The sequence below is a fragment of the Strongylocentrotus purpuratus genome, unplaced genomic scaffold (genome assembly GCF_000002235.5).
Source record: "Strongylocentrotus purpuratus isolate Spur 01 unplaced genomic scaffold, Spur_5.0 spur5_scaffold_5, whole genome shotgun sequence".
NCBI classification, from domain to species: domain Eukaryota; kingdom Metazoa; phylum Echinodermata; class Echinoidea; order Camarodonta; family Strongylocentrotidae; genus Strongylocentrotus; species Strongylocentrotus purpuratus.
Window position 1 is genome coordinate 20,586,417 of NW_022145611.1, and position 18,587 is coordinate 20,605,003.

At 33.9% G+C, this 18,587-nt stretch overlaps 2 protein-coding genes across 4 annotated transcripts; both read right to left on the minus strand.

The window, feature by feature from the left end:
- Positions 1–4,184: 4,184 nt before the first annotated feature.
- LOC763340 (zinc finger FYVE domain-containing protein 21) lies at positions 4,185–12,131 on the minus strand. Of its 2 annotated transcripts, none has more exons than XM_011684447.2 (7): positions 11,898–12,131; positions 10,766–10,816; positions 8,969–9,137; positions 8,371–8,443; positions 7,627–7,754; positions 5,876–5,985; positions 4,185–4,897 (listed from the first exon to the last, which is right to left on the minus strand). In XM_011684447.2, exons 1-7 carry the CDS (start codon positions 12,018–12,020, stop codon positions 4,844–4,846), a joined length of 708 nt encoding a protein of 235 aa, XP_011682749.2. In that variant the 5' UTR covers positions 12,021–12,131; the 3' UTR covers positions 4,185–4,843. The 2 variants fall into 2 exon arrangements, with proteins under 2 accessions (XP_011682749.2, XP_001199278.3); XM_001199278.4 differs by having other exon boundaries at positions 5,876–6,003.
- A 1,929-nt stretch (positions 12,132–14,060) lies between these two features.
- LOC100890657 lies at positions 14,061–18,525 on the minus strand. Of its 2 annotated transcripts, none has more exons than XM_011684446.2 (5): positions 18,408–18,525; positions 17,547–17,954; positions 16,489–16,872; positions 15,881–16,053; positions 14,061–15,078 (listed from the first exon to the last, which is right to left on the minus strand). In XM_011684446.2, the coding sequence occupies exons 2-5, from the start codon at positions 17,902–17,904 to the stop codon at positions 14,875–14,877; spliced, it is 1,119 nt and encodes a 372-aa protein (XP_011682748.2). In that variant the 5' UTR covers positions 17,905–17,954; positions 18,408–18,525; the 3' UTR covers positions 14,061–14,874. The 2 variants fall into 2 exon arrangements, with proteins under 2 accessions (XP_011682748.2, XP_003726940.2); XM_003726892.3 differs by having other exon boundaries at positions 17,547–17,906; positions 18,408–18,524.
- Between the last annotated feature and the right edge of the window lie 62 nt (positions 18,526–18,587).

The window sequence follows — 18,587 nt, forward strand, 5'->3', positions numbered from 1 at the left end:
AAACAGGCGAGTACCAGGTAACATCTTGAAGGGATTAGCGAAGTTAAAATTACTATTCAATATTTTAAAGGGGAAGTCCCCCTTGACATTAAGTAGGTTTAGTAGAAGCAGAACATTAGAGAAACAGAAAGTTTGAGCAAAGTCCAATTATACATGTATATATGAAAGTAGTGAAATTTGATGCTGCAGTTGATTTAACACAAGAAGTTCATGTGAGCTGTACTAAATTTCTATTTTCTCGAAAGAAAATTTCCAATCATACATGAACCCAAGATATAATCATTGCACATATGTTCTAACCAGTCTATTCCTTCCATCAAGAACCAAGACTATGAAAATGTATTACCCATATCCATATAAAATGAAGTTTACCAATGCATTGTTGTGGTGACATTGTCAACATCTCTTGGCAAACGCTTGTGCTTCCTCAGGCAAAACACCAAGGCAATAACACCCTCATTTCAAATCAGATGATCAGTTTACCACACAGCAAACACTGCAATCAAGCAGTCACAATGCTTCAAATATTTACCAATCCATGTACATGTACTTCCATACATGATAGCTTCAAACCAATATACAGTGTGAGTCAAAAAAAAGATTACATCTAGAAAATTGCTACTTATTTAAAAAAAATCATCTATGAACAGTAAATGATTATACATTTTATGAAAGAGTGTTTTATCCCAAATCATTTGATATCATTTTTGTGTGTTATGTGTTCACGCTTGGATAAACATGAGGCATTGTTTGCTAGAGTGCCAAAATCGGTGTGAATGCTGGTGTGATGTTTGAATAAAACAATTGGGATTTGGGTATTAATTTGGTCTTTGCAGATCCAAATAACATCCCTAACAAATTTAATCATGCGACACAAATCAAATATCGTATATCAAGTATCGACGTACATTTTGTGCGTGTGTGTGAATTTGCTTCTGCAAAAAGCCTATCCAATGCATTTCATTTGATACATTCTATTCATTCTCTCACTCCACTAATCCCAACATAATACATGAAGTAGGCATCACTTTGGAGCAAGTCTATTTTTGCACTCTCGCAAACAATGCCTCATGTTCATCCAAGCGTGAACACATACAACACAAAAATTATACCAACTGATTTGGGACAAAACACTCTTTCATAAGATGTATAATACTCTACTGTTCATAGATGATTTTTAAAATAATTAGCAATTTTCTAGGTGTAAACTTTTTTTTGACTCGCACGGTATAATAGAGAGTTTGTCTTATACATGTATTGCCCTTTACCATCTGGTGTTTGATTTGATCTTACATGTACATGTACTACAAAGTTAAAAACAGAAATCAATCTGAGCTTGAATAAAAAAATTTAAAGAAAACTACTGTGTACATATATATAAACCACTGTGTTTACAAGATACAGCATTTAACAGTTTACAGGGAATATAAAAAACAAATGCATAGCAGCTAAAATGGAAATTCAGCAGTTCATCGTTGTCACATAGATTGGTGAATACAATAAGAAACTAGAAATGTGGGATTACTATTCAAATTATACTTTATAGATTTCTATAAAGGCACACAGAAACATTGCCACGATTGAACAAAATAAACTGAAAAATAAGGCATTATTGTGCACCATCTTCTTCCTTTTTGTGATAAAGCATGCTCTATTTTTCAAAACATTACCAAAATAATGACAATTTGAAAACATTCAAAATAGCATATAATAATTATATCATAAATTGTATGTACAGATATTTCATAGTCATATTTATAACCTACATGTACATGTATTTACATTTAACTAATAGTGATATTCAAGACAACACATTTTAGCCAGATACATATACAACTACAGGGTATCTAAAAAAGCAATATGAGAAAGGAAATAAACTAGAACTTCCTAGACTTCATAATTCCTTTAAAAAACGGTATTTCAAGTTCTTTCGGAATTGGTAGATCTACACAGGGCAATTGGCAGTGTATAGTTGTTGATCTTGCAACGAACGGGGGAATTTAGGAAATACCTAAAGTAAACTTCTCATCATCAAGGGAAATAAAGATGTTAATACAAACTTCTCACTACAAAAAGATTTGGTCCTACAAAACTATTTCTGCTGGGAGGCTTGGAGAAGTCAAAAATAAAAAATCAACATTTTTATTCCCATTTACATGTATTAACCTGAGTTTACCGGATCAGGGCCCTGTTTCACAAAACTTGTAAATGCTAAAATTCTATGAAAAATTAGCTCTCAACCAATCAGATGCCACAATTTCAGTAGCTTACAACAGTTATTGTAACTTGTTCTTGATTGAGTCCATGACAATTTCAATTAATTTTTATTAACCATTCCAGTAAACTGAAACATATTTCTGTTAGTAATCCCTTGAGTTGTGCATAGTCAGTGCATTCCACCTGCCAAGGACCCTGCATATGGTTGCCTATTTTAATCAATATAAAGGGAACATTGTTTTACCATAGGATGAAGTGATTTCATACAATAACAAGTATTTATCCAATACATTGTGTTCTTTCGTTGCAAGGAAAATCATGCCATGAAAGTAGGACAAGATCATGTCCACATTTTACGGGTAGACGCATTTTAGAACGAGACATATTCTACTCTGAGCAGGCCGTATAATATATTTCTTATTTACATTATATATTCTTTATAATACGTATCATAACATAGATGATCTGTATACAAATAAAATTTCAGTAACATAATGATCTTCCCTAATAATGTAAGAAAGTGTGATAATCTTTTGATCATTTTTAATACCAACAAGTGAGAGTAGCATAGTAAAGAATGTGAAAAATCTTAAAGCTATGACTGACCCATGGACATCTATCAACATGAAACATGACTACCAAACCGATGAATCCTACGGCCACTTTTCATCTCTATTTCAAAACTGTGATGAAACTCAACTTATCACAAATTTTCAGTCATAAAAAACCTAGACTTATGGTATGGTAGTCAATCCATTTTTTCTGATTCGATAGAGCTCCTGTTCATCATAATTCATCTTTAATATATTCAAAGAAAAATATAATCATGACAGGCTTACTGTTAAAAAAGCTTGGATTGTATGAAGCTCCTATCACAGGTTACACAAACAAAATCAAGTCTGCTCACAACCGATGTAAAATGAAAGAGCCTAAATATTAATCTACATTTTACACTAGAGATTCACAGGTACAAGTATGTCAAGAAAGTAATTCTTTTGATTTTACACTCGTTGTATTTGTTCACAGAATATTGATTAGACGATAGCAACCAGCTTCTTGTATTATTTAAAGTACTTAACTATGAAATTTAGAATACCGGTATACTATAGGTCCTCTCTCTCTCTCTCTCTAATATCAGGACTGTATCGCATGAAGTACTGCACAAAAACCTATAAAAAGCCACAAACATAAATTCTGTTTGTTTTATGAACTCTACAAAAAGCTGGGACATTGAGCTTTCACATTCAAATTCATACGCATTGTTAGATCTGGCCAAAGTTGGACAAAATTAACATGTACTACATTAACATGGAAATTACATTTATCAATTTATCACCAATCCAGTACCGGTTATGTCTTTCAGTCGTGTAACATTGGTATCTTATATATAAATATCTACTGAGTTGTTTAATGTAACAATGTTTAAAGGAAACCAAAACCTTCATACTAAGTTACTTTTATTGTAAAGTTTAAGATATTTGATATAACAGTGACAATTTGAACAAAAACGGGCAAGGAATAAGGAAGTAAGAGCTTTTTGAAATGACTAGTCACTAGAGGGCGGTATTCAATTTGATGACATCATCTGTGAACAACTCTCTATGCCTTTTGTACATCAAATTTCATGTTTTTCTTTCTTTCTTGTGATTGAGATAATGTACTCCCCCGAAAGCAAGATATAGAATGCAAAATGATATTCTACTTCACATGTTATGAAGTCGGATCAAGAACACAAATAAATACGAAGAAAACAAAAAAATTGTGAAATTTGATGTACAAAAGGCATGGAGAGTTGTTCACAGATGATGTCATCAAATTGAATACCGCCCTCTAGTGACTAGTCATTTCAAAAAGCTCTTAATTCCTTATTCCTTGCCCGATTTTGTTCAAATTTTCACTGATTTTATTCAAATCTTTTAAAATTTACAATAAAAGTAACTTAGTATGAAGGTTTTGGTTTCCTTTAACCTAAATATTTATTTTCTTCACTCTTTGTTTACACTGATAATTGGCAGTTTTTACTGAGTGCCAAGAATCAACAAGTGTCAAAGAGTCCTGAACAAAATGAAAACCTTGATCCTACTATCTTTGACGAATATCGAGAAAAACATATCGACAGTATAGATATCAAAATAATATTCCATGTCAATATTTACCTTCCCACTAGGCACAAGCCTTCATGACAAAAACAAGAACAGAATGGTTTCCAATCACTTATCTAAACTGCATCATAATAGAACAGCTCTTTGCAATATCCCATATCAGTGTTTTGTAAAGGGTTCACCATTCAGAAACATGGATATCGGGATATGATGCAAGACAGGAATGGAATGGTGTCCAATCACTTCTCAAACAACCATCATCATATTTGCAGCTCTGCAGTATCCGCTATCTGTGTACAACAAAGGTTCACCATTCAATGAACTGTGTCCAATAATTCTCCTGACGTAGGTCTCTGTTTCTGAAAATGACACGGGGTGAACATGGTCTACAAAATGAAGAATGTCTCTCTGCTCCCTCTTAATGCTCTGCAATAATCTATAGAGTTTATATTTACAGTTGATGTTTTTGCAGGGATGAGTGGCACAAACGTTCCTGTACTTGGGGACGACGGCCATTGGTCTTCTTAAGGGCTTGGGAGCTCTTGGCGATCCTTGGCTTCATTCAGAAGTTTGTAAGCCTGTTGATCAAAAATCAAATTCAGTCAAAAAATAAACGTTCAATACTGTATTCCGAATAAGTTCTACGATACATCCAAAAGGTTTTTTACCTGTGATATAATTCAATGGCTATGGTTCAGACACCTTTTTCAGATTATACTGGCAGAAAGAAGTTAAAAAAAAGAAAATGAATCCTCACAGAATCAAACGAAACTTACACTGAATGTTCAAGATTAAAAATAAATGTCATTTGCCAAACAATTTTGGTAGAAAATGTATACTGGCTGAGTAACAAGGACAGAAAGATAAGGAAATCAAGGTAAATAGGCCCGACACCATTTGTGTAGTCCCATAAACATCTTTCTGTGTACAGTTCTTGTTACTTTACCAAGACTGGGCCAAATTTATAATGATTTTGATGACTCCATAACCTAGCAGTACATAACGATACTTATATGCTAGATGATCATCCTTTTTTTCTGATCGATTCCACGTTTCTTTCACAATGCAGTCCCATGACCAGAACTGGTCTATACCTTTAACTGCTAGTACACGTCTGAGAAAGGTGTCACAAACATAGACATCAAAACTCTTGCACGTACATGTAAATTCCTTTCGGATGTGTCATAGAACTTATCCCTAGTAATTTAAACCATCCCATGAGTTTGTTCAATACAAATTTTGAATCAAAGGTTGAAGATACAAATGCAATTAGTACTAGAACTGACTGCAGAGCGATTGTCGCCGGAGCATTTATCATAAAACTGCAAGTACCGTATTTATTTATTTATTTCTGATATTTAGACGATACGATATTATCACCAATAATGGTGGTCTTCCATGAGGCCCTGTTACACATAATAAGGAACAATAGTTAAAAAATAAATAAATAATAATAATAATAATAATAATAACAAAATCATGAACATAAACTCTTAACAGCAACAAAGACAAAGAATACGTAAGAACACATGTATAAACATAAACAAAGTATTTACCTTCTGTAAGGCAACAATCCAAGCGATGGACTGTTTCCTGGATGAATCGTCTGGGACTGTCATTGTAACCTCTCTCATCTCATCAATGTACTTGTAGAGAATGGTCACAGCTTTAGGGATGACATGACCTGCAAAAAAGATTAAATTCTTCTGGATTATGACTAATATACAGGGAGAAAATGTTTAAAAAATCATGCTAAATCGGTTTTTATTTAATATTTTAAAAAAAGTAAAGTTGCTTGGGCAAGTGAAATGCAAGAAAAGATACAAACAGTACTGGTAAAAACATGCACCAGGGACTCCCAAGTCCCTGCATGCACTGACAACACCAACACAATTCACACTAGGGAAATAAAATAACATGAAAACTGGAAGTAACATTTATAACACTATTTTGTTGTTAATGTAATAAATGAACATAAAACATACAGAAACATCAAATCAAAATGAGGGCTCTGAAATCCTACAGTAGACCATTCAACCATTCTTGTTTCTTTACAAATTTAATTTTAAGTAGATACATGTATTTGGCATGGCAAGAAAAGATGGATTCCTAAATATCAAATGAATAAAATACAATTCCTCTTTTCTATAATTTTTTTTTTTTTTAAAGAGGATTGTCTTTTTTCTACATTTTTAAAAAGACTAAATAATCGAAAAATCAACATACATGTTAGAAGCATTTGATTTTACTAAGGGTGACAATGTATGTGAGATAAAATGCAAAGGCAAGGCATATAAACAAGCAAGGGGGTGGCATGACAGATCACAATGCAGCAAACACCGAGGTTATGAACATATGATGCACCCTTATCAACTCATCTCCTCCACTCACCACATGTCCAGTGAAGTCATTCACAATGAGTGCAGAGGAAAATAATGTGAAAGCATTAGTTGTGTGAAACTGTGCTAACAGTACATTTGTGTAAATACATCTACTTTTATATATTTAAATTAAATTGAATTGTATTCACATATGCAATTAAAAAGAGATCTAGACCCCCAAATTAGACAAAACTTTGCAACGAATCTGCCCCTGTAAACAGCTTCCACATATTCAATATGGGTTCTAATCCAGGTGGATGACTGAAGCCTGCGTTGTGAGTTAAATTTGTCCCTCCCCCGTTTCATAGATGCAGGCTATGTAACGGTGGAAAACACTCCATCCCTCGGAAACGACATTAAATGGAGGCCCCGTGTAGGTTAAGAACCCACTGCTCTCTCTTAAAAAAAAAAAAAAAAATATATATATATATATATATATATATACCGGTATATATCATATGACAATATCTTGTTTTATAACACTGTACTGCCTATTTAGATAGAGGGCGACAGACAAGTGAATAAAGATAGACACTTCACGTCAGATATCTTTGTGCACAGTGATTTATTTCAGTCTTTAATTAGTGACAAACACAACATTTCAGTCTACTTTTGTGAGCTTCATGAACTGCTTTAGTAGAAGCTTGAATTAGACTTTATCAGTTGCGGTGCTGTTTTAAATAAACATGTATAAAGGCTCATTCAGATATGACGGGCGCGGTCAGGCTGGTGATGTGAGGTTTATTGCGTGTAAAATGAATGGTAACTGTGCACAACAAGTGTCCTGCGTGTATGGTATTCACTGAGTTCTGATACTTATGAACTATACTTATACAGAAAAATATGAAACATGTTACACTTTACGTCATCATTTAAAATCCACAGCAGTTTTGCCCTGTCATATTGGAAAGAGGCTTAACTCTTACCATTGACGTTTGCTTCAGAGGTCATCATCTGTAGGTTCTGGATACTGAGTAGTGCTACAGGATCATGAACCCACATGGTTGTTTTGGTGTTGTCTTTATCAGGCTTCTCATCGTTGAACAAGATATTCCTAGAAAACGGGAATAAAATCATGAGAATGACTTTGCTATGTGGCACATGGCAGTATTAATATCCTATTCATGATTCATTTCTGGGAGTTAAATTTGTTACATTTATTAGTTTTGCAGTCTTATCAACTCCTTTGATTAGGCAACAAGATATTGTCGCTACATAATTCCCAGATTGGAGTGGATTGGATAGTATCCTACATAATATCACTATTACCATTAGTATTATTACTACCGGTAGTTAAATTCAGGGATTTTTGTACACACTTTACTAGCCATTATAACCCTATTATAAGCCCCTCTTAAGTGTTGGAAACCCCCAAAACGCCAAAAGTTTGACGGCAAAATTTCACTTTAATTGTATCATAATGTGAAAGAGGATGTCATTTGAGAGCTCCCAACACTTTAGAGGGGGCTTTAAAATAAACATTGTAAGCTACTTTTAAAGCAAAGTATATTTTGGCACACAAAATTAATGCTCTTACTCACTTGAGCAAGCAAAGCAATCTTCTGTAATTCTTATCTATTCTAGAGGTATATAACTTGGGGAAATCAAGGTCAAATGGTTGCCTAGTGGAGACAAGCATTAAATTTTTACTTTGAATCCCTATGCTGTACCTGTGGTTTGATGTCAGCTTGCAGTAACTGTTGGTTTGTCCCTCTTCTAGGGTCTCAACTGAGAAATTACAGCCTGAAATACAAAGATAATACACATACATACAAGTAGAGTCAGAAATCACATAAAAATGTATCACATATTCATGCAATGCATGAAGTTCAATCTTACAAATCCTTTCCATACAATTTTTTTATTCTAATAAATGAAATAAAAGAAAACTCACACCAATGGTGGGAATACTCTATACAGACATCGGGTTTGATGAGGTCAGGTTTAATGAGGTCAGCTTACACTATGTTTAGTGTCAACTTGCATCATGTGCATTGTTCAAAGGTACAAAACGATCAAATCAGTGTTCCCTCATGGTAAAGCCTATCTAGATGTTTTTTTATTAAGACAATGTTCACTTATTAATTGACCTTGATTGCTTTTCAAGTTTTCAATCTGAACATGCTGTAACATGATCTATTTCACTACACAATGTTTCGAAATGTAAGGTCAAGTCTTTTCAAAGTAAACTGTGGTTTTCATATACATAAAGCTATACAATATATTTGAATAGTCTGAATGGGAACAAGGAAATAACTTTCAACTTACCATTCATAAGTGCTTTTAAGTGCTTGTTGAAGAACTCGTTTTCTTTCTTTGTGAAGGTTGCACACTCCTCGCATAGTCTGACAGGATCTACAAAGTTCATTCGAGGGAGAAGAACTTTGGTCGAGCAGCACGGCCCACAGAAACATTTACCGCATCGTCGACAGTGATGCTGTGGAAGATGGAGATAACAAGTAAAAAGGACATCATTTTTTTGTCTTCAAAATGATCATGTACAATATTTGTAAATACTTATAAGGAAGTGATGAAGGAAGTGATGACTATTTGTATTCAAATAAGAAGCTTTCCTCTTCTTTTCTCTGCACTTGTATATCTTTACCCTAACACATCCTCTCTCTGTACAAAAGCCTAGAAACAACATAATGAGTGAATTTCAAATTACAGCGATAGCTGTTACAAATTTAAAATCATAAATTTAAATCAGAGATTAAGATATATGATATGATACATGTCAAAATTTCAATTTGAATTCAAAAGAATCATCAATAATATGTTATGTTGAAATTTTGCTATCTAAAATAAAGGTAGAAGTATTTCTGGAAATGAGATGGACATTAAGTAATGCCAATACAATCTTTTTTCAAAACAGACCTATGATAATAATATTAAAAATATTTGTTCTTTAGTCCAAAAAAAAAAGCCAAAATGTCAACTGTCAACTGAACTTGAAACAGTTAAGCCTGTTAATAAATCACCTGATATCATTGTGCAAATAATATATAACGCCTTGACCTGCTGGTAAATCAAGTTCATGAGTGGCCTTTGTTTATTTCTTCATATATGTACTTGTATGTAAGTACACTTATCAAATCAAAATTGAGAAGCCTGTAGATTCAGGTCCAAAGTCCAAAATTGGGAAGTATGCAGCAAATCATGCCATATCAAGTTGCTTTAGTGATATGAAAGTATTATGCTTTAGTGATATGAAAGTATGACATGTTTTCCTTCCCTTTTGTGAAGACACAACATGAGCTCTGGGTAAAAAAAATATATAGGAAATGAGACCTAATTCCACATCCACATGGTAGAAAAATATGATTTAAATTGTGAACACACGATGTACATTTACTTACAGCTCTTTGCATCAAAACAAAATCACTGATATAAACAGTACAAGAAATAAAAGCTGTATTTAAATATTTTTCACTTTTAATGCTAATGTGTATACTATATATGTTTTAATGCAAGTCATACACATCATGTCCCACCCCCCCCCCCCCTCACAAAAAAAAATGTATTACCCAAAAGCATGTCTACATGTTAACATTTTTTGTTAATGCATTGTTCCTACTATGTATTATATCTCAATGTAACCCACTGTATTTTATTATCTGTAAACAGTTATTTTACATGGTGAATAAATAAAACAAAACAAAACAAACAAACAAACATGTACATGTGCAGTATAATACAGATTCAAATTCAAACTTTAATTCACTAAAAACTGGACATTCCCTTTTATTCTGTGGAGATGCAACATTTATGCAAGGATTACACAGATATTCTGTTATTTGTACATTCTCTTAAGTAAACTCACACATGAATCCTACAATAAATAAACTCCCCCAACTTAGCAGACAATTTAACATGCACTATCCAATCATACTATCAATAAATGCAATAACATTATTAGAAACAACACTGATTAAAATCATCGGTCACTATCCCTGCAATATTTATTGTTCATACAAAATTGTAAGAAATGATTTGTTAGCATATAGATAATCATACAATCTATGTTAAATTTCTTCTAAGTAAACATTTTCTTGTTTTACTTACCCTTCTCTTCACCAGGTCGTATTTGGCTTGGCATTTCATGCAATAATGACACTGTAAATGTAAATTTAAAGAATAACAAATATGGTTATCAAATTTTTTTTAAATTTGAGCGATCAGTTACTCAAAAGGTTCTAGAATAAATGATTTATTAACTTCAAATAAAATATACAAAATAGCAAAATATCATAGATCTATAATAATAATAATAGTGATTTACAAGCACTATAAAAAAAAAATATACAGCGCTAGACAGAAAAGTCTGTCTGCTGGAAGGAGTTTTTAAACTTTATGGGGGGGGGGAGGATCTTTTGACGCTCTCCTCCAAAATTTGGTGCAACCAGATGAAGTACCGTAAATCTCTGCAGAACAAAGACATAAAAGACTTGACCCTACTGTAGATCCATCCCCACACAAAATCTTTTTGGTCTATCAAAACTCTGGCATGTCTGATAACTCTGATAAGTAGAAAAATTCAAAGGGCACGTCTGACCCATTTACAAATTGAATTGTACAATTAGAGAAAGATTCAACAAATCAGTAAAAGTTTCATTAAAAAACAGAAAGTTATAGAAATTTAAAGATTCACACAATATCATGACACAGTGATAATATCACTTAGCATAAAAATGTTGTTACTATGGAGTACGTAGGACATTGCAATAAGTTACAGTAATATGGTGATTTTACACGTACATTTCAAAACTACAGAGCAGAAAGGCCCCCCAAAAAACATTTAGTGCTCACTACCCCCCCCCCCCCCTCCCCTCACTGAGCGAATTATTGGCCGGCTGCTACGCCGCTAAATATTTTCTCACGAATTGGGCCCCCTCCCCTGGCGCCGGCTGGATCCGCCCGTTGTCACTTGCCCTTTAAATTTAATCAATATAAGGTTACGAATGATTGTCATTGAATTAAAGTTAATGACTCGACATTGACTTATACTGGCCTGATTAGCTTGGCTTAGAAAAATTAACAATGTTTTTTTTTTTTGGGGGGGGGGGGGGTGGGGTGGGCCTTTCCAAGGCTTTGGCTTTGCTAAATGTCTTATTGACATTATGCATTGATTACACACACAAGTACAAGATACTGATCTTGCACTGCCACTGTGCCAGGCACTGGCCACTGCACTTACCTGTTCGTCTGGAATCCAAGGAGGCTCTTGTAACTGGAAAGGACTCGTATCTTTCTCCTCCACACTGACCATGCGAAGCCCACTTTTACTCCTCATTAACTGTTTGCCTGACGTAGCCATCATTTTAGAGGCATTTCAACTTTCAAGATAGATTTATAAATAATCACAACCTTGGATTATGATCGCACTGCACTCGATGTATTTTTCTGCACCTCCTACTTTTCTATTTGTCGCCCTCTCTCGCCGCGTCGCGTCCCGAGATTTTCACCCAGAAAAGAACAGTGCAATCATAGGTCCACGGTACAACCACTCATGATAAGACATCTAATGATCTTTCAGTCTTTAGTTTTTGTAATGTGAACAAGGAAAAAAAAAGATTGGATATATCATTTGCTTCAGTCGGCTAACCCCAACAATAAAAAAATTGAAGAAGGCCCCCTATACCAAAAAAAAAATTGTCTTATCTTGTAGCCAATTTTTTTTCTTCTGAAGAGGCTTTCCATTTCTAGTAAAAAATCTTAGTAATTTTTATTTCATACCACCCCCTCTTTTTCATTCTCTCCCAAACCCCACCCTCTATCTCTCCCTCTCTCTCTCTCTCTCTCTCTCTCTCTTTTCTCTTACTCATCACTCACTCAATGGATCCTATGACCTGTCACTATTTCTCCCTGCTTTATATCCATGTTTCATCAAATCACTTAATTCTTACATATATCAAACCATTCCAGAGATACTGATAGCCACTGATAAAGAGGGGGGAGAGCAAGAGAGAAACATACACTAAATCAAAATGTTTTCTGATTAAAATGAAAAAGATTTTAATCAAAATATACTTTGCAAAAGTCATATCACAAACGAGAAAGAGAGATCAAATGACATATTACAAAAATAATTCAACACAAATTAATGTTTTTTTCTTTAGCCTTAATTTTAGTCCATACACTTTCTTCCCAGTGCAAATTTTTGATAACTGTACATTTAGTTGTGCAATGAAAACTCTCATCCCATTAGTACATCATTTATATAACAATTTACTTGTATTATAGATATGAATCCCATGCCATTTTCTTCTGAAATATACATCACACAAAATTTCATTTCTCACTTTTATTTTATACACCATCTTGTATCCCCAATGCTAATTGATATGATGTATAATCCCTATCAAATGGCAAACAGATTCCTTAACTTAACATTATGCACATTTTATCATGCACAACCCCCTGATATAGCATTTGATGTCTATAAATCAAATTTGCATTTATACAAATATGTCTCCTATTATTCATTCTTTCAAATAGTAATACAAGTGTATTAGAAATAACAATATATCCCAGTGTTAAATATATATACAATCTCATTTCACAGATGCACCAAGTGCGCTATTCAGTGGTACATTCACAATTAATCATACAATTCCATCATAATTCAGAATATTTAAATTTTAGACAATCTTTAATTTGCTTCAGCATACCATAATTCTGATGACAAAGACAAGACATTACTATGTAATGAGGCAGATAATGGTATCAACTAACTATAACTGTCTTACAAATGTTCAATTACATTGAATTTTCTAATCAGTTTTTTTTTTAATGCACATTTGAATCATATTGCAAAGGAAGAAAAGTATATAGTTGAACAAAATATTGTTTTAACAATAATGACAGTCACGATGATGAAACCATTACAAAAAGAAATGCATCAAACAAAAATGGGTATCTTTGATCCCGAACAGCAAGGCACTAATGTGCACAATATTACAATGATAACAATAATTCCATTTTGGAATGTTTATATATGTACTCTTTTTCATGTCTCAAAAATTATATTCAAACAACAAATTATCCTAAACTTTAAGTATGCTACTACTTAACTATAATTTTTTTTTTTCACCACAAAAAAAAAAAATTATATTTATAAACATTATTCTAAAATCTACATTGTCCTTTTTAAGGGCATTTACAACTAAATCATACATGCACATATATAATTCATTAATTAACAGAAATTAATATGTTTAAAACTATGGACAAATAGTCTTTTTTTTTTCATTGTTCAAAGTAAATAAAACACATTCAAAAATGTACTGCAAAATTACACACACAGATAGTTTACATTACACAAAATGCAACATACATTAAAACATGGTTGATAGGAACAACTGGAAGAAAATACAAAGTCAAAAACATTTCAAATTATTGTTGTTCCAATCAATCCTCTTTAACATTAGCTTTTCTCAGGTCTACAGGTATTTAATGATGTTTTTCTATAATATTCTGTGATATTTACTTAATCATATATTGAGCTGTCATTGTTCTGGTGAGGTTAATTTTTCAAAATAAAATGATTTTACAAAAATTGTGCACCAGTATCTTTTTTGGATCTAAATTATCAAACGAAAATGATTATTTTAATGCCCTGGAAGGAAAGCTGTTTCAGAGACGAAGGTAGAGTTCTAGCCAGGTAGTCAAATTCCTAACTTCATCATAGGACCCAACACCACAATTAACACCAAATGTCATACAAAGCTATTAAACCCTAAATCACAATCACAATTTTTCAAATAATGACAAAATAAGTCCTGGAGCAAATGCCACCCCCACCGGGGCATCATCTCCTGTCTAACAGCTACCCAACCTATAGTGATTAAAAAAGAGCTAGGGCTGGGCCCGTGGTATGAGGAATATTCTTTTAGTGCAAATATGCATGAATAATTTAATACCAACTGAAGTGCATAAGATGCCCATGATAAAGAACCATTGTGAGTGAAAGAAGAGAGATAGAGAGAAAACAACAGAGTGATTGCACTTGCACTTATTTTCAGTGTACAATCACTGTGTCTTCTAAATGGAGAATACATAATGCATCTGAAAGTGAAATAAATCAAGACAAAATCCCGAAAAAAATTATCCTTGACTGGTAAAATCAATATACCGGTACTTATTAGCTAGCTGGAGTAGCATCTCACAGAGCATTACGGGAACGGTGGGGCAGGCGTGGTCATATTGCTGCACCATGCGTCGGGTTTACAGAACGGATCCAAGCAGAAGCCAGGGAAGGAACAGCAGGTACAGATGGCATCATGGACGAGACACACTTCCGTTGCTAGGAAACAGCATCCCCTGTAGTCCCCACAGCATCCCCAGTCAGCCCCATCGATGAACCAGCCATCAGTGTACTGCATGAGGTATTGATAATAGGAATTTGAAAAAAGATAAGTATTTTTTATCATTAGGCTTAAAAAAAAAAAGAGATTTTGTATTGCCCTTTGTGACTGAACCTAAAATCCTGAAATCTACGGTCAGCTTTATTTTTTCTTTTCTTTTTTTTTTTTTACTGTTTCTTTTTGAATTTTTTTTTTAAAGCATTCAAAACTGAGAAATATCAGCCCAAAGAGGGAGAAAAAAGAAGAAAAAATTATTTAAAAAAAAGATTTCCGACCAACCGACCCATGTTATGTCACCTAAAGAGCAATACAACATCTTTTTTTTAGGCCTTAATTATAAATGATTTGGTATCATCTGTGGCTGGAAGAAGAAAAGCAAATCGAATCACTATAAACCCTCAAGTTTCTCCGGTAGAATAGAATGCAGAGGTGCTAGCATCATATTAGCTCATCGTCTAGGTTACTGGTTCTAAACTAAGGAGCTTGCGCACAATGTTCACTGGGAAATCATTCAAGCAACAAGCAGGGCAAATTCAGTGTTTGGGGCTCGCGAGATCACCATTGTTTGGAACCAGCAACCATGACAACTTGGCCAGTATGACGTCACACATTTTTTTAAAATTCTTTAATTTATTTTTTACCAGTGTTCTTTTGATATCTTAATAATGTAAATGAATCAAATAATTATTTTTAAAAAAAAGGAATTTCCTTACGTCACAATACAAAGAAAAAGACTTTCAGTTTCATTTTAAACTTCACTTTATACTTCAAACAACATTGAAAATGAATTCTTTACAAATAGAATTTCACTCACAATCCATGAGTTGCATCCTGGTTGAAAACAGCTGATGTTGCCACATGCGATCAGTCTTGCTATTTCCTCAGCTAACTTGGAGTTGTTTCCAGCCCCTAGACCTAGGACATCTTCCACAAGCTCTGTTGTTTCCTCCAGATCAAGACCACTGGTATCCTTGTCCAGCAAATGGACTGAGACCATGCAACGATACAAGACAGAAAGCTATTAATGAGAATGTAAAGTACTATTTTGACATAATTTCTCATATATTTAAATAACAAAAATATATTACACTGTACATACTCAAACTGTAAACATACAACTGCAAACTGTAATGGGAAGGTCAGTGAAAGAATCAAGGAAGACATAATCCTCAAGCTTGCTACCATTAACATACCAAGATTCATAGAGTAATTATGTAATACATTCATAGAGTAATTACATAATACATTCATAGCTATGATAATCATTTCTCTCATCCAATTCTTATCTTACATTACATGTATGTTCACCTAACCCAAGATTTTTGCTGATCAATGCTACTTTTACATAAATTTCTCATATATTTGAATAAAACTGCAAACTGTAATGGGGGAAGTCATTTAAAGCCTCTTGTTATGACATACCTAGATACCACTTTATCTTCTTTATACATTCCACATCCTTGCAATCGAAGAGTTGTGATGAAAGGACCTTCTTTGCATGGTGGCTGTATTCCTGCTGACACGCAAACAACCCCTGGAAGTCATAAGCTTGGTGAGCCGGACACGCGCCCTCTGGTGAGACTCCCTTCGAGAGACGGAGGGCCGTCCTGGCGATGGAGTCGTGGTAGATGAACCCTGCCCTCCCCTGGTTGAATTTGTGTTGCACATCAGCGATTGGAACCAGAGAGCTGATCATGACATCATAAAGGTGGACTAGGTCAGAGAGGTCAAGTACTGTAAATGTTGACACCTTCTGAGAGGCCTTTAACATGTCCTTTGCTGCAGAGGTTATCCTCCCTTCCATATCTTGAACAAACAAAATAAAAACAAACTTGCTGTTATGTAAATGTACCTTGTCAGTTATCACTAGGGCAAAGTCCTAGATAATTTTCTTGATTTCGTAACTACAGTATCTTAGAGGTAAAAAACAAAACAGATACAAACAAAAATATAACAAATATAAAATAACTTTTTGTTCATAATAGCTCTTTTGGGACTTATCATAAAAAACATCAGATTTCCACCCTGCAATTAATGTGTTTCTTCAAATTTTCCTGACTTCTTTTTAATGTTTCAAAGTTCTTTTGGTACTGTTTAAGAGCTACATTACTTTCTGCTCCAATGAACTTCTTCTTTTTTTTTTTACTGGTCAAAAAGTAACCAATGCAGATTTTTCAAACATTAAATGGGGGGAAAAAGTCCTTTGTAAAATACTTCAGAAGTTGTATTTAAAAAAAGGAATATGTTTAAAGGAATTTGGGTACTGAACTTACACATTCAGGGAGGTAAACAAACTTTTATTCACCTCCCAATATTTCACAGGAATATCTTTACAAGACTATTTCCCAATAATATTACAGAGAATACTTTTTAACGTCTATTTCTCAAAGTCCCCTTAATATCACATGTCTAAGTTTAAATGTTATCTGAAAAAAAGCATGGCCTCTCCTTGAATGATGATAGTTAAAAAAAATAATCACCTGGAATTTTTCGCCCATACAAGTACTTCTTTGGAATCACAAGCTTAGAAAGAACTAAGGGCAGCTCATTCTTTACAATTCTATCTTCTAAATCAATCAAAGAGATCAGTGAAACAACGTTCCCTGCTTCCTCATCTCCCGCTTTCCACAATGTCGATAGTGCTTCATCCTGGACATAGGAACTGATGTTGAAGAGTAAGCCTCCAGACTTGAAGATTGCACTGATGCTTTCCGGAGAGTTGGTGGTGAACGACTGAAGTTCAACATTCTGTCCCTTCTCCTCGGAGGTGAACTCTTTTGCCGTCGTCACTGCCAGGAGCAACAGGGCAATTTGAAGAGGATTGATGTATTGAAGCATGTCTAGAGGAAGGGTTGAGAAGAGAAGTAGGTAGTCAGATGAGACACGTACTGAAGAAGAAGAAGGAGACATGTGATGTGTTTGGATTAATTTATAAATCATGAAAACATTTTTAAAATTCTTGAATCTAAGTTCTTGCCAAAAGTAAAGGTTATAGTCTAAAAGTCTAAAACTTAAGGGTACAACTCTAAAAAGGAAAATGAGGCTAATTGCTTGATTAAATTAAAGACGAGGTCATTTGAAGTGTATAAAATATAAATCTTACTCCTTTTCAACAAAATAAGTGAACTCATTTTAGACCCCTACATCTTGTTTTATACAAAAAAAATCAATATGGAAATCATAATAATTAAACTAAGTTACAGTCTGAATGCACAATTTCACATTTTTTTGGGCTTTGAATTTTTATTCTTGACTTAGTTTAAGTAATATAATGAAATAATGAATAAAATTTCTGTTGACTAGTGAGTGATAGAAATTAGACACATTTAAGAGTAACTTACCTTCTGCCTTTCAAAGACTCAATTAGCAATTACAGCAACAACAACAACAAAAGGTCAGAAAACTTTCTTGCCAATCTCCAGCGCAGTGAACGTACTTGCTAGCTGTACAGCGACTCAACTAGCCGGTCAACCAGTGCAGTGCATCCAGTAGCACACCCACCACACGCCCGTCACGAATCA